The sequence below is a fragment of the Jaculus jaculus genome, chromosome 3 (assembly GCF_020740685.1).
Source record: "Jaculus jaculus isolate mJacJac1 chromosome 3, mJacJac1.mat.Y.cur, whole genome shotgun sequence".
In the NCBI taxonomy this organism is placed as follows: Eukaryota; Metazoa; Chordata; class Mammalia; order Rodentia; family Dipodidae; genus Jaculus; species Jaculus jaculus.
The window spans coordinates 165,593,686-165,607,009 of NC_059104.1; the positions used below are offsets into that span (position 1 = coordinate 165,593,686).

Here is a 13,324-nt window from a genome sequence, read left to right on the forward strand (position 1 = left end):
GCATGTGTCACCTTGTATGTCTGGCTTACACAGGATCTGGGGAGTTGAACATGGGTCCTTAAGCTTTGCAGGCAAATGCCTTAACTGCTAAGCTTTCTCTCTAGCCTTTATTTATTTATTTACTTGACAGAGGAAGTGGGAGAGAGAGTGTGTGAGAGAATGGGTGCACCAGGGCCTCCAGCCACTGCAAATGAACTCCAGACACATGTGCCCTCTTACGCATCTGGCTAACGTAGGACCTGGGGAATTGAACCTGGGTTCTTTGGCTTTGCAGGCAAATGCCTTAACCGCTAAGCCATCTCTCCAGCCCTATTCAATTTTTACAAAAGGTTTCACTCTTAGAACCCTGCCCCAATTCTAACTGTAGACCATTAGAGGGGTTATTGGTATTCATTGTGGGGACCAAGAGGCCTCCCACAGTGAATACCAGTCTCTGGGTAGGGGATACAGTACCTTAGGCCATTCCCGCCCACCCTGAGGCTTTTGCAATCTTTTTGTCCCCTCCTTAGCAAATGTTCCCTGAGCCTTGGGGGAAGGGGGACAAGATAGGCGTTTGATTTAGTGTTGCTTTTTCTGTAGCCTCTGGGTTTTTTTTTTTTCTTTTTTAATTTATTTATTTGAGAGAGGGAGAGGCATATATAGAGAGAATGGGCACACCAGAGCCTTTAGCCACTGCAAGCGAACTCCCAACACCTGCTCCACCTTATGCATCTGGCTTTATGAGGGTACTGGGAAATCAAACCTGGGTCCTTAGGCTTTGCAGACAAACACCTTAATTGCTTGAGCCATCTCTCCAGCTCTGGATCTCTGTTTTGATGAGGTTTGAGTGACTACAGTGTCTGTTGCCATATGAAACTGGTTTTCAAGCTACCTGTATCACCGCATCCTCTGTAGTGATTTCTGGGTCTGGACAGTTGAGGTGGAGGTGATCCATCTCATGGTAGTTAGTTGTTTCTTTAGTCTTTTTTTTTGAGGTAGGGTATCACTGTCGCCCCAGGCTGACCTGGAATTCACTCTGTAGTCTCAGGAAGGCCTCGAACTCATGGCGATTCTCCTACCTCTGCCTCCCGAGTGTTGGGATTAAAGGTGTGTGCCACCACGCCTGGCTGTTTCTTTTTTTTTTTTTAATTTATTTATTTGAGAGCAACAGACACAGAGAGAAAGACAGGTAGAGGGAGAGAGAGAGAATGGGCGCGCCAGGGCTTTCAGCCTCTGCAAACGAACTCCAGATGCGTGCGCCCCCTTGTGCATCTGGCTAACATGGGACCTGGGGAACCGAGCCTCGAACCAGGGTCCTTAGACTTCACAGGCAAGCGCCTAACCACTACGCCATCTCTCCAGCCCCCCGGCTGTTTCTTTATTCTTGATGTGTCCTAGTTCTCCCCAGTATTCTCCACCATCTGTTCCACACACACAGGACTGGAACCCAAATTTACCCGCCCCACAGGCTCACCACCTATTTTTTTTAGTTTGAGGAGCAGGAATTCATTTATTTCTCTGGTGCTTAGCTCATGGCAGGCACTTAGTAAATGTTAATCAAGTCCAGTCCAGGCATGTTAATATATATCTCATATGTGATTCATGTTTCACTTAAAGAATGAGTAAATGATGAAATGTTAAAGTGGGGTCTATCTCTAGTCTATATTGAAATCACTATGTGAATGCTGGCAGTTTCTTGCTGATGTATTTTTATGTCTGATTTGAGAGATTCAGACTCAGTGGACCCCTAAGGCTGTGTCTGACTTTGATGTTATGTCCATCTTAAAATGTGTGAACACTTTGGTTCTCTTTCATACCAGTGGCTGTGGAATCCAAGGTGAAAATGTGGAAGAGGTATAGATGCTTGAAAGAGGCGTGAATCACTTCCTGTGCTTGCTTGCCTCATGACCAGAGATTGCATAGCAGAAAACATTAAATTGCATCTCACAGGTGATGGACTTCCATAATAAACTAAACAATAACAGAACCAGCACTTACCCAGATGGCCTGACTTTATGCAGTCATCCTTTCATATGTTATTACTTACTAGTGGCCCTCTTGGAACCTCACCATGACCCTGCACTTGCTATAGTCATTCGGTTGATTCATAATTAATATTTCAGCATCATTAATTAGTTGCTTGTATATTATTAGGTTCCCTGAGCTTTTGGGGCATTGGTTAACTGCGGGCAGTCTATTTTTCTCTGTGCCTACAGTATCTGTTTTGTGTCCAGGATGGATACCAGACTTCCATTATAAATGTTTTCTTAGGTCAAGGTTTATACTGCAGCATGTCAGAGGCATCAGTTTCTTTTCCTTTCAAACTTGTGGCTTGCTGAGACTGTTAGAAAGTTTAGACTGTTTACTGTCCTCCTTTAAGAGCTGAGTATGTTTATCCTGTCTTCTCAGGTTGACATTTTGGACCCATTTTTCTGTTACAAGTTTTTTGTTGTGGTGGTTGTTTAAATGAGAGAGAAAGAGCGTGCATGCGCATGAGAGGGAGAGAGGATGAGAATTGGCTCACCAGGGCTTATCCACTGCAGTTGAATTCCAGATGCATGTACCACCTTGTGCATGTGCATCACCATGTGCCTCTGGCTTATGTGGGTTCTAGGGAGCTGAACCTGGGTCCTTAGGTTTTGCAGGAAAGCGCCTTAACTGCTAAGCTATCTCTCCAGCCCCCCTCCCCTTTATTAAAAATTTGTTAATCATTGTGCTGAGTATGAGTATAGATGAACCAGCAAAGGGATCTAAGACTGCAAAGCTGGGGAAGATTTGTGGACAAATGACAGGAAAGGCTGGGCATATGGGCTGTGGAGAAAGAAGTCTAGAAATGCTCAGTCCAGGCGAGCGAGAGGGCACAACATTGGTCTTCTAAACATAGGTTGACAGGACTAGAAATGTGCAGCATTGAGAAGCTAGATCTGAAGGATTGAAAGGTCATTTCAGGTGCCTAAAATTCTGCCTAAGGAAAGATCATAAGCCTTTTTTGAATTGCTCTAAGAGATAGAATTAGCCTAGATGGAAGTAATTATTTTTCTTTATTCATTTGTTCTCATATTTATTCATTTGCTCAGTAAGTCTCTATTGATTACCTGTTCTTAACCAAGACTATAGTTGGGGGTCAAGAAGCACTGGAGTGATGGCCTAGTGGATAAGCTGTTGGGTTCCTGGCTTCTTGCTCTGGGCCAGCCGCAGTCCCCTGAAGATGCCCCAACAACCAGGGTGGGTGAGTGTGCAAAAGTGAAGGACTCTGGGGAGGGGTCTCTGTGAACAGCTCTGTCTTCCGAAGACTCTGCTTGTCTGGCCTGAGTCTTTTTCTGGGTGCATCGTTAATATCTACACCTTCTGGAGGGTCCTCTGTCCTCTTGGCATGGTTTCTCTTCTTCCCATTCATATTACCAGAGTCGTCTTCAGGCCGGGCAGAGGTCACGAGGGCAAACTTCGTAGTATGGCATGCTTTCTGCTTTTCATTGAGCATGGTCCACTGGGATTCGAGCAGTTCTTTAATCTCCTCACCTGAGGCATCTGGGTGCTCAGCAACAGCCTCATCCCTATGCTTCTTACAAAGAAACAAAGAACTGGGGTGCTGCATCTCCTCTCTTGCCCTGTGGAGTACAAGTAGTGGCCTTCTTCCTCCCAGGAAGAAATTCATAGGCCTGTGAAGCCTAAGGACTCAGGTTTGATTCCCCTGTACCCATGTAAACCACATGCACAAGGTGGCGCATGCATCTGGAGATCGTTTGCAGTAGCTGGAAGCCCTGGTGTGCCTGTTCTCTGTCTCTCTCTATCTGCCTCTTTTTCTCTGTGAAGTAATAAATAAATAAAGAAAATTTTAAAAAAAGAAACTGAATTAGTTCAGGGGAGCAAGAGAAGGTAAAGGGCACAGAATATGATTAAAATACATTATATACATGTAATAAATCAAAAATGTATAAATAAAAGTTAACAACATATAAGCCAGAAACGTTGTTCTGAAGGAGTTTCGTAGTCTTAAGTCTGGCAGGGGCCAGTAAAGGGGAGTGTAAATAGAAAATAAATATTTGAAATGCAGAATGAGATAAGAATAAGATAGACAGAACTTAATACGAGTGAGAACTCTCTAAATGAGGTCACCAAAGACAGAAGAAGTTATCATCTGAGACTGTAGATGCCCTGGCGTTAGAGGTTTTCAAATGTAGATGGGGTGACCTAGGCTGGAAAGTGGCACAGCATTTCAAACATTTAGATTTCAACGGGTTTTTAGTTGATCTATCCCCCCTGAGAACCCTTTCTAGTGAGATGACTGAGAAATGAAGACAAGCATGTGTTCTTGACACATTGGTCAGTGAAGGGCTTATGGGCATACTGCTGGAGTGTGGTCCTAACAGGGAGTTTACATTCCCTTTGAGTGTATATTGAAGCTGTCGACCGAAGGGCCTGGTTTGTGTATTAGGTGGCTGTGAGTATATAATTTTGGTCTGGGCAGCCTGGAGTGGAAAGGTACCCTTGCCACCCGTGACACTGGATGCTCTGCGGTCTTGGTCAAGATGAGGGACTGAGTTGAGGCCGGAAGGAAATGCAGAGGCAAATCTAGGAAGTGAATCTGCAAAGAAAGGAATAAAAAACAGTCAATCTGGATCAATGAAAGTTCCCTTGCTTAGCCAGGCATGGTGGCATACGCCTTTAATTTCAGCACTGGGGAGGCAGATAGGTAGGAGGATTGCCGTGAGTTCGAGGCCTCCCTGAGACTACGTAGTGAATTCCAGGACAGCCTGGCCTAGAGTGAGACTCTACCTCCAAAAACCAAAAAACAAAAAAGAAAGTACCCTTGCTTTATTTCTTTTGTTTAAGAAGAAAAGGAACAGTTGGTTTGCTAACAGTTGGTCAGGATGAAGTATGCCAAAAAAAAAAAATGCATTTTGAGTTTTACCTTAAAAGGTAAATAAGATTTTCATCAGAGAAGGGAGAAATCATTGGCAGGAAGCTTGGTGGTATTGGTATATGTGTTAACTAAGAATATCTGATGGGCTGGAGAGATGGTTAGTGGCTAAGGCATTTGCCTGCAAAGCCAAAGGACCCAGGCTCAATTCCCCAGGACCCACGTAAAGCCAGGTGTACAGGGTGGCACATGTGTCTGGAATTTGCAGTGGCTAGAGGCCCTGGAGTGCCCATTATCTCTATCTCTCAAATAAATAAATAAATAAAATATTTATTTTAAATTATTTGAGGGCTAGAGAGGTGGCTTAGTGGTTAAGGCGCTTACCTAAAAAGCCTAAGGACCATGTTTTACTCTACAGATCCCATTTAAAAATGAGGCAAGCACAATGTTGCACATGCCAATAGGTGGTGCAAGGGTCTGGAGTTCAAGTGCAGTGGTTGAGGCCCTGCCACACCAGTTCTCTCTCTCCTCTCTGCCTCTTTCTCGTTCTCTAACATTTTATATATATATATATATATATATATATATATATATATATATATATATATATATATATACACATATATATATGTATGTATGTATGTATGTATATATGTATAAAATTCTTGATGGACTAGCACTGTTGCTCAGTGGTACATGCTCAGCCCAGGGTTCCATCCCTAACACTGAAATAATAGTAATAATAATAACCTCAATGATAGTAGCAATCAATAAATCTGGCAAGTTCAAATATACTTTTTAGAGCTGGGGAGATGGCTCAAAACTTAAAGGTGTTTGCTTGAAAGCCTTCTGGCCTGGGGTTTGATTTCCCTAGTGCCCACATAAAACCAGATGCACAAGGTGGCACACACATCTGGAATTCCTTTGCAGGGGCGGGAAGCCGTGGAGCAGCCATCTTGTTTTTGTCTTTCTCTCTCTATCTCTGCTTGCAAATAAATAGGTGAAAGTATTGAAAAACAAAATAAAAAACCAAATAGGCCTGGCAAGATGGCTCAGCAGTTAAGGTGCTTATCTACAATGCCTAATGACCCCAGTTCAATTCTGCAGTGCCCATGTGGAGCCAGATGCTCGAAGTGGTGCATCTATCTGGAGTTTGCAGTGGCTAGAGGCCCTGGTGTGCTCATTCATATTCATATTCATATTCTTCCCCATCTCTTTCCTTGCAAATAAATAAAATATTAAGGGCTGGAGAGATGGCTTAGTGGTTAAGCGCTTGCCTGTGAAGCCTAAGGACCCCGGTTCGAGGCTCAATTCCCCAGGACCCACGTTAACCAGATGCACAAGGGAGCGCACGCATCTGGAGTTCGTTTGCAGTGGCTGGAGGCCCTGGCACACCCATTCTGTCTTTCTCTCTCTCTCTCTACCTCTTTCTCTCTCTCTCTGTGTCATTCTCAAATAAACAAACAAAAAAGCTTAAAAAAATAAAATATCAAAAATAAATAAATAATAATTTTAGAAATTTGTGTGTGTATGCACACAAGTCCTCTTGTTGCTATAAAGAAAAAAATACCAGATGTTTGTGCTACTTTTTTGCATCTAGCTGAAATGGTTGGCTTAGGAAGTGAGCCAGGCTGGCAGGTTTTGCAAGCAAGTGCCTTTAACTGCTGAGCCACCTTCGCAGCCCCTTAAATTTTTATTATTATTCATATGTGTGTGTGTGTGTGCGCGCGCCTGTGCCATGGTGTGGCTGTGGAGGTCGGAGGACAGCTTCAAGGTGGCGTTGCTCCACGTTCTTTAGACAGCATCTCTTACTGCTGCACGTGAACTGCCGGACGGCAAAGGACGGAACATGAGCTGGGTTCACCCGAGAGCTCCGGATGCTCCCGGCCCTGCCTTTCTTCGTGATGGGCATGCTGGGGTCGCTGAAGCGTTTACCACTTCGCGACCACTGGGCCATCTCCCAGCTTCCCGTTCAGAGACTTCTGAGGCATAAATCAATGTAGACTGTGTCTAGGCAAATTGATTTCAGGTTTTACTAATAAACACCTTAAAGACAAAGTATACATCTTCTTGCAAACTGTATTAATTACAGTATTGTTCCTGCTATACGTTAAATACCAAATAGAGTACTGTTGAGCTACAAAGATAGCAAAATTGGAATCGACATTTGAGGAACACTGTGGCTTTTGGGGAGACATACCTGTAAACTGTATAAGAAAACTGATATAGTGGTATGCACCTTTCATTCTAGCACTTAGGAGGCTGGGTAGGAGGGTCACTGTGAGTTCAAGGCCAACCTGAGACTACATAGTGGCTTCTAGGTCAGCCTGCACTAGAACAAGACCCTACCTCGAAACAACACCACAATGTGATATCCCATTGCCTTGAAGCATGGTGAAGAAGACACTTAACTTTTTGGATGTCAGAACATTGCTAGAATGCTGTATAGAAAGAAGACACACAGAATTAGGTCTTGGTTGAATAAATTCACCATTTAAAAAATTAGCATCTTAGGCAAAGGAACCGTGCAAAGGGATGGAAATGTGAAGTTGAGATATATTTATAAAATTAAAGATGGGTGTAGCTAAAGTATAAGGGGAAATAAGAAGGCTTGGTAAGGTGGGAAATTGAACTTTTATTCTGATAGGACGATCAGGTCTTAAAGTAGCAGAGTGGTGTGTTTTAAGGTTCCTGTTGTCCCTTTGTGCATCTGTGGGTACTGGGGAGTTGAACCCAGGCCATCGGGCTTTGCAAGTGCCTTTAATCACTAAGCCATCTCACCAGCCCCAGGATTCTTTAACATTTTAAACTGTATTTTCTTGTGTTCAAAAATAATAAAAGTTGTGTCCTTTCTTTTGATTCCAGTAGCTGCTGCTGGTGGTGACGATGTCAAATAACGGCCTAGACATTCAGGACAAACCCCCGGCCCCTCCAATGAGAAACACCAGCACTATGATTGGAGCTGGAAGCAAAGATGCTGGAACTCTAAACCACGGCTCCAAACCTCTGCCTCCAAATCCAGAGGAGAAGAAAAAGAAGGACCGATTTTACCGCTCCATCTTACCTGGTGATAAAAGTATGGTATTTCATGTCTTTTCCATCATTTGTATGCTTAGAAAACAAACACCACCCCCACTAATGATCTAGTTCAGAGCTCTCCCTCCTTAACTGCCCCTTAATACCTTTTATTCTCTGGTTAATTGTTTTGTGTCTCCTTCCTAAAGTGGTTCAAGCTGAACGCAAAGTTGACTCATTGCGCAGAACTGCAGCTCAACAAAATTCCAAAAGATTAATTCTCCTCTTGCTAGATATTGGATAGATTAAAGCCATTGATTTATGTGTTTCTTTTCTTTTTTAAGTCTCTAAACTGTTTGTGAAATCACAAATTACAAGAATCTAAAATTTTTCTCTGTTTGGAAATTTCTTTTTTTCTAAATTAGTTTCATTTGGAATATCTTCTTTCCACATTTTGGTTATTTGTTATGTATTCAGTTCTTTGGTCCTATACACAGATTTGGGGTTAAAAAATGGCAAGAAATAGCTAAAAAAAAAAAAGGAAGTAGAGATAAATAGGACTTGCCATGAACTTACTAGGAAGACTCATTTTCCTCTCTTCTTCCCCTCCCCTTTCTTCCTTTCCCTTTCCCTCTCCACCCCTCCTAAGATAGGGCTAGAGGCCCTGGTGTACCTATTCATTTTCTCTATCTGCCCTTTTCATTCTCTCTCCAAAATAAGCAAATAAACGTATTAAAAACAGAAAAGGCATGGGGACGGGCAACAAGGTTAGACAATGTAAGAATGAGGTAGCTACAGACTGGTTTTGAACACACTGTCTCTGCACAAGGTCAGGCCCATACAAACAGCCCGAGAGGAGGAATTAAGGAGGGGCTGTGCCCGGTTCCAACCTTTGGTTTAGGGGAGGTAGACATGGCTGTGCCACAGTGTCTCTTACTGCTTGTGGCTCTCCACGTGACTCTCACAATGTTGAGTGAGATGATCATTGCTGTGGTAGAAAGTTGTCAGTAATGCTTGTAGGGTCCTTTTCTTGTAACATTCGGAAAAGACTGGCTTTCTATCTGTGACATTATCATTATCCTGGCTCACCACTCTCAAGGATGTTAAAAGGTAACCCACAAAAGAGAGACAGTGTTTCCAAATTGTATAAGAGACTTGTACTTAGGCTATGTAAAGAACTATTGCAATTCAACCAGAAGTCACAAAAACCTAATTTCGGGCTAGAGAGATGGCTTAGCAGTTAAGGCACTTTCCTGCGAAGCCTAACAACTCATGTACAACTCTCTGGGTCCCTTGTAAGCCAGCTGCACAGTAATGCAAGCATGCAAAGTCACACATGTGCACAAGGGGCATATGCATCTGGAGTTCAATTGTGGTGACTGCAGGCCCTGGTGCACCAATTCTCTCTCTCTCTCACTCTCCCATGAAAGATAAGGCAGTCTGTTGGGCTTGCCTCAAAAACAAAAACAAACAAACAAAAAACCCCCTAATTTAAAAATGGACAAAGGAGCCATGTGTGGTGGCACACGCCTTTAATCCCAGAATTTGGGAGGCAGAGGTAGGAGTTCAACTGTGAGTTCAAGGTCACCTTGAGACTACATAGTGAATTCCAGGTCAGCCTGGGCTATAATGAAACCCTACCTTGAAAAACAAAACAAAACAAAACAAAAATTAACAAAGGATCTGAATAAACATCTTTCCAGAGAAAATATACACATGTCAAGTAAGCACACGAAAAAGATGTCCAACAGTGTTAGCCATGAGGAAAGTACAAATCCAAACCATAATGAAGAACCACTTCACACCCACTATGATGGCTATAATCAAAAAGATGGATTATACCAAGTGTTGGTGAAGATACAGAGCTACTGCAACCTCATAATTGCTGGTGGGAATGTAAAGTGCTATAGCCACAGGGAAGAGTAAAAGTTAATTGTAGAGATCTTATGACCCAGCAGTTCCACCAAAGAGAAATAATATGTTGGCGTCATTATTCATAGCAACTCCAAAGTAAAAGAAACTTAGATATTCATCAACTGATAGATGAAAAGATAAATAAAATTGGAATGTTTATACGATGAAAAATTTGGTTAAAAAAAAAAAGATGAAGTAGCTGGTTGAGGTGACGTACACCTTTAATCCCGTACTCAGGGAGCCGAGGTAGGAGGATCACCATAAGTTTCAGGCCAGCCTGGGACTACAGAGTGAGGTCTTGATCAGCCTGGGCTAGCGTGAGACCCAGTCTCAAAAATAAATAAATAAATTAATTAATTAAGTCCTTAGCCAGGGATGAACTTTGAAAATACTGTTAAGTAAAAGAAGCCAGTCACAGTGGGTCACATAATGTGAGTCCACTTCTGTGAAGTGTCTAGACAGAGCAAATTCATTGGTAAGAGGAACAATCTTGGTTGTCCAGGTCTGCAGAAAGGCCCAGAGTAAGCAGATGGCACTAGGGAGTGATGGCCAAGAGTTTCCAACTTTCTTTCAGGAGTGACAAAGACAAACTGAAATTGACTGTGGTGGTGTTTGCTTTGTTCAGTGAAAATACTAAAAGCTGTTGAATTTTATACTACATGGGCAAATTGTTAGAATATGAATTATATCTTTTAAAAAAAGATTTATTTTTATTTATTGGGCACAGAGGAAGAGAGAGAGATAAAGAGAATGGGCATGCCAGGGACTCTAGCCACTGCAAACAAACTCCAGATGTGCATCTGGCTTACATGGGACCTGTAGATTTGAACATGTGTCCTTAGGCTTTGCAGGCATGTGCCTTAACCATTAAGCCATCGCTCCAGCCTGTGAATTATATCTTTTATTTTGTTTTGTTTTGTTTTTCTAAGGTAGGGTCCCACTCTGGTCCAGGCTGACCTGGAACTCACTGTGTAGTCTCAGGATGACCTCGAACTCAAGGCTATCCTCCTGCCTTTGCCTCCCGAGTGCTGGGATTAAAAGCGTGTGTCACCACGCCTGGCTGTCTGTGAATTATACCTTAATAGAGCTTTTTGTATAAAAGATTCCTGCCTGAAACACTAGATAGAAGCAGGACCTTCATTGGAGCTGAAGGGACACTCTTAGATGTTGTATGGGAAAGTGAGGGTCTAGATGTCTGGGTTGTAATCTTGCTTCCCATAAATCGATCTCCAGTTTTGGGTCCATTATTTCTTTGTAGATTTCATTGTCTTCCCCTAAAAAAATGAGTCAGAGCAGAAGATAGGTAAAGTTTCCTTTAGGTTTGGAACTATAATTGTATACATGGTGCATTGCAAAGATGTCATTGGAGCAGGCTTGTCTATGTAGGTAAAAAGAAACTAGGCCACTGCAAGGGACTTTAATTGGCCACAGAGCTGTAGACCTGTAGGCTCTTCTGGAATTACTGGCTGAGTAACCGTAGGCCATATTGGGTCTGAAAATAGATCTCAGCCTCAAGATGAAAGATGCATCTTTGTAGGGTGAAAGCACAGAGGTCGAAAGTGATCTAATAGCTTCTTTTTTATTCTTTAGCTATGGATTTTCTGTATAGACTGTGAACACACTGCTTTTTAACCTTTTGCTTTGCCTCTTGTTGGCTATTAATATGTACATCAAAATGTACACAGAAAAGTCTGTTTTTTTTTTTTCCCTCTTTAGATCCTTTTGTTGCCCTACCACGCTGTTCACCTGCAGGACACAGCAGTGTTGACAGTCTTTGAAATGATATGCCATTGGTATGGTATGTGAGAATTTATACTAGTGCATAGAGAGCTAGTCTAGAACTGGACTTTGAGGACCTAGATTGATTCTTGCCTTTGACACTTAACTATGTCATTTATTTTTTTAACTATCTTTTAATTACTCATGTGTAATGTGAAAATAACCATAATTACCATCTCCTCTAAATCATTAGTAGGCTTTTATCTGTCATTTGACATACTGAATGTAAAAGCATTTTCTAAACTATAAAACAATCCAATTATGAGTTTATTTTTTATGAGATGTGATTTTTTTAAAATCTGATATATCTGTTACTCCCCCCCCCCAATTGGGGAGGCTAAAACTAAGAGATAGTAAATATTGCTCAAGGAAGTGGGAGGGGTAAATGTGGAATTAAGTCTTCCTGTGTCTGTTACATCGTAACAGACTACTGTGTCCCTGTTCATTGTCTGGACACTGATTACATATGGGACTCACTCATGGTGCTTTTAAGAAATGCATTCCTAGTCCCACCCAGACTGTTGGAGTCAGAATTTCTGGAGGCACTGTTATGTCTTTAACTAAAATGAGACAGAAGTGTTCTTTGCAGGCTACAGTAGTGGTTTAGATTTGAGCTAACAGTGGGTAGAATGTCTGTGGGCATTACCTAATGCTGACCTCCAGGATGGCCTCATTTGTGGCTGGGGGGATGCATAAATGATTGGAAGGAGAAGCTGTAATTGAAGGCCTGTGATAGGTGGTGCTGAGTTGCAGAATTCCATGTGGGAAAGCCTGGTTCCTGTGGTTAAGATCTGGAGCCTTTGGTTTATTCTAAGAAATCTTGCGGCATTTAGTTTGGAATTTTTTTTCTAGCTGCATTTTCCTGACCAGTGTGAATTTCTCTGAGCTTGAGAAGTTTCACAAAGTTAATTTTAACACTGAACTACATCAGTGTTTATCTCCAAGTTTGGAATGTTTTGCTGCCTTGTGCTCAGATTAGCTCAGTTGAGCCAATGAGAGGTGCTGCTTAAAAATACTTTTTTAAAAAAATAAATAAGGCCAGTGACTGGTGCTGAAATATTGGTGGCTGTACTGAAGCATGGGATTCTGCACGATTAGCTTCTTTTCTCAAGCTACCAGAAAACCACATTGACTGAGCCAGAATGAGGATGGGTGAGGTTGCAAAGTGTTTCCCACGTTGTTTCCTTCAACCTAAGCTCTCCAGTTGCACAAAATCAGGAGGTTTCTCCTTGGTATCATTAGCCACATTTTGAAAGCTCTATCTTAGTAAGTGGATTGAGAAATCTTTCTCTGACCATTTCTAATATTGATAACTCATTTTAAAGCTCTTTTGTTGTTAAACCCATACATTTTTTTACAATTTTTTTTGTTCATTTTTATTTGTTTATTTGAGAGTGACACAGAGAGAGAGGCAGAGAGAGAGAGAGAGAGAGAGAGAGAGAGGCAGATAGATAGAGAGAGAGAGAGAGTGGGCACACCAGGGCTTCCAGCCACTGCAAACGAACTCCAGATGAACTCCAGATGCGCGCACCCCCTTGTGCATCTGGCTAATGTGGGTCCTGGGGAATTGAGCCTTGAACCGGGGTCCTTAAGCTTCACAGGCAAGCGCTTAACCTCTAAGCCATCTCTCCAGCCCCAACCCATACAATTTTGAAATAGTAAGAACATAATAAAAATACCAATAGTGATAAAAATATTACAAATAGTAATAATCCAGATGCTATTTATTAGATGCCTATTAAGTACCACACATTGATTTGGAAGTTTTGCTGTTTG

The 13,324-nt window shown here is 42.2% G+C and overlaps 1 protein-coding gene across 6 annotated transcripts in view; it reads left to right on the forward strand.

The window, feature by feature from the left end:
• Positions 1 to 13,324, forward strand: part of Pak1 (p21 (RAC1) activated kinase 1) — a 146,428-nt gene that overhangs the window by 70,726 nt on the left and 62,378 nt on the right. For 3 of the 6 annotated variants that reach the window (XM_045145608.1, XM_045145609.1, XM_045145606.1), the window contains exon 2: positions 7,706 to 7,916. In XM_045145608.1, coding sequence (XP_045001543.1) covers positions 7,727 to 7,916 — 190 coding nt within the window. In that variant the 5' untranslated portion in view covers positions 7,706 to 7,726. The remainder of the gene's footprint in view (positions 1 to 7,705; positions 7,917 to 13,324) is intronic. The other 3 variants (XM_045145610.1, XM_045145611.1, XM_045145607.1) reach the window with 1 other exon arrangement.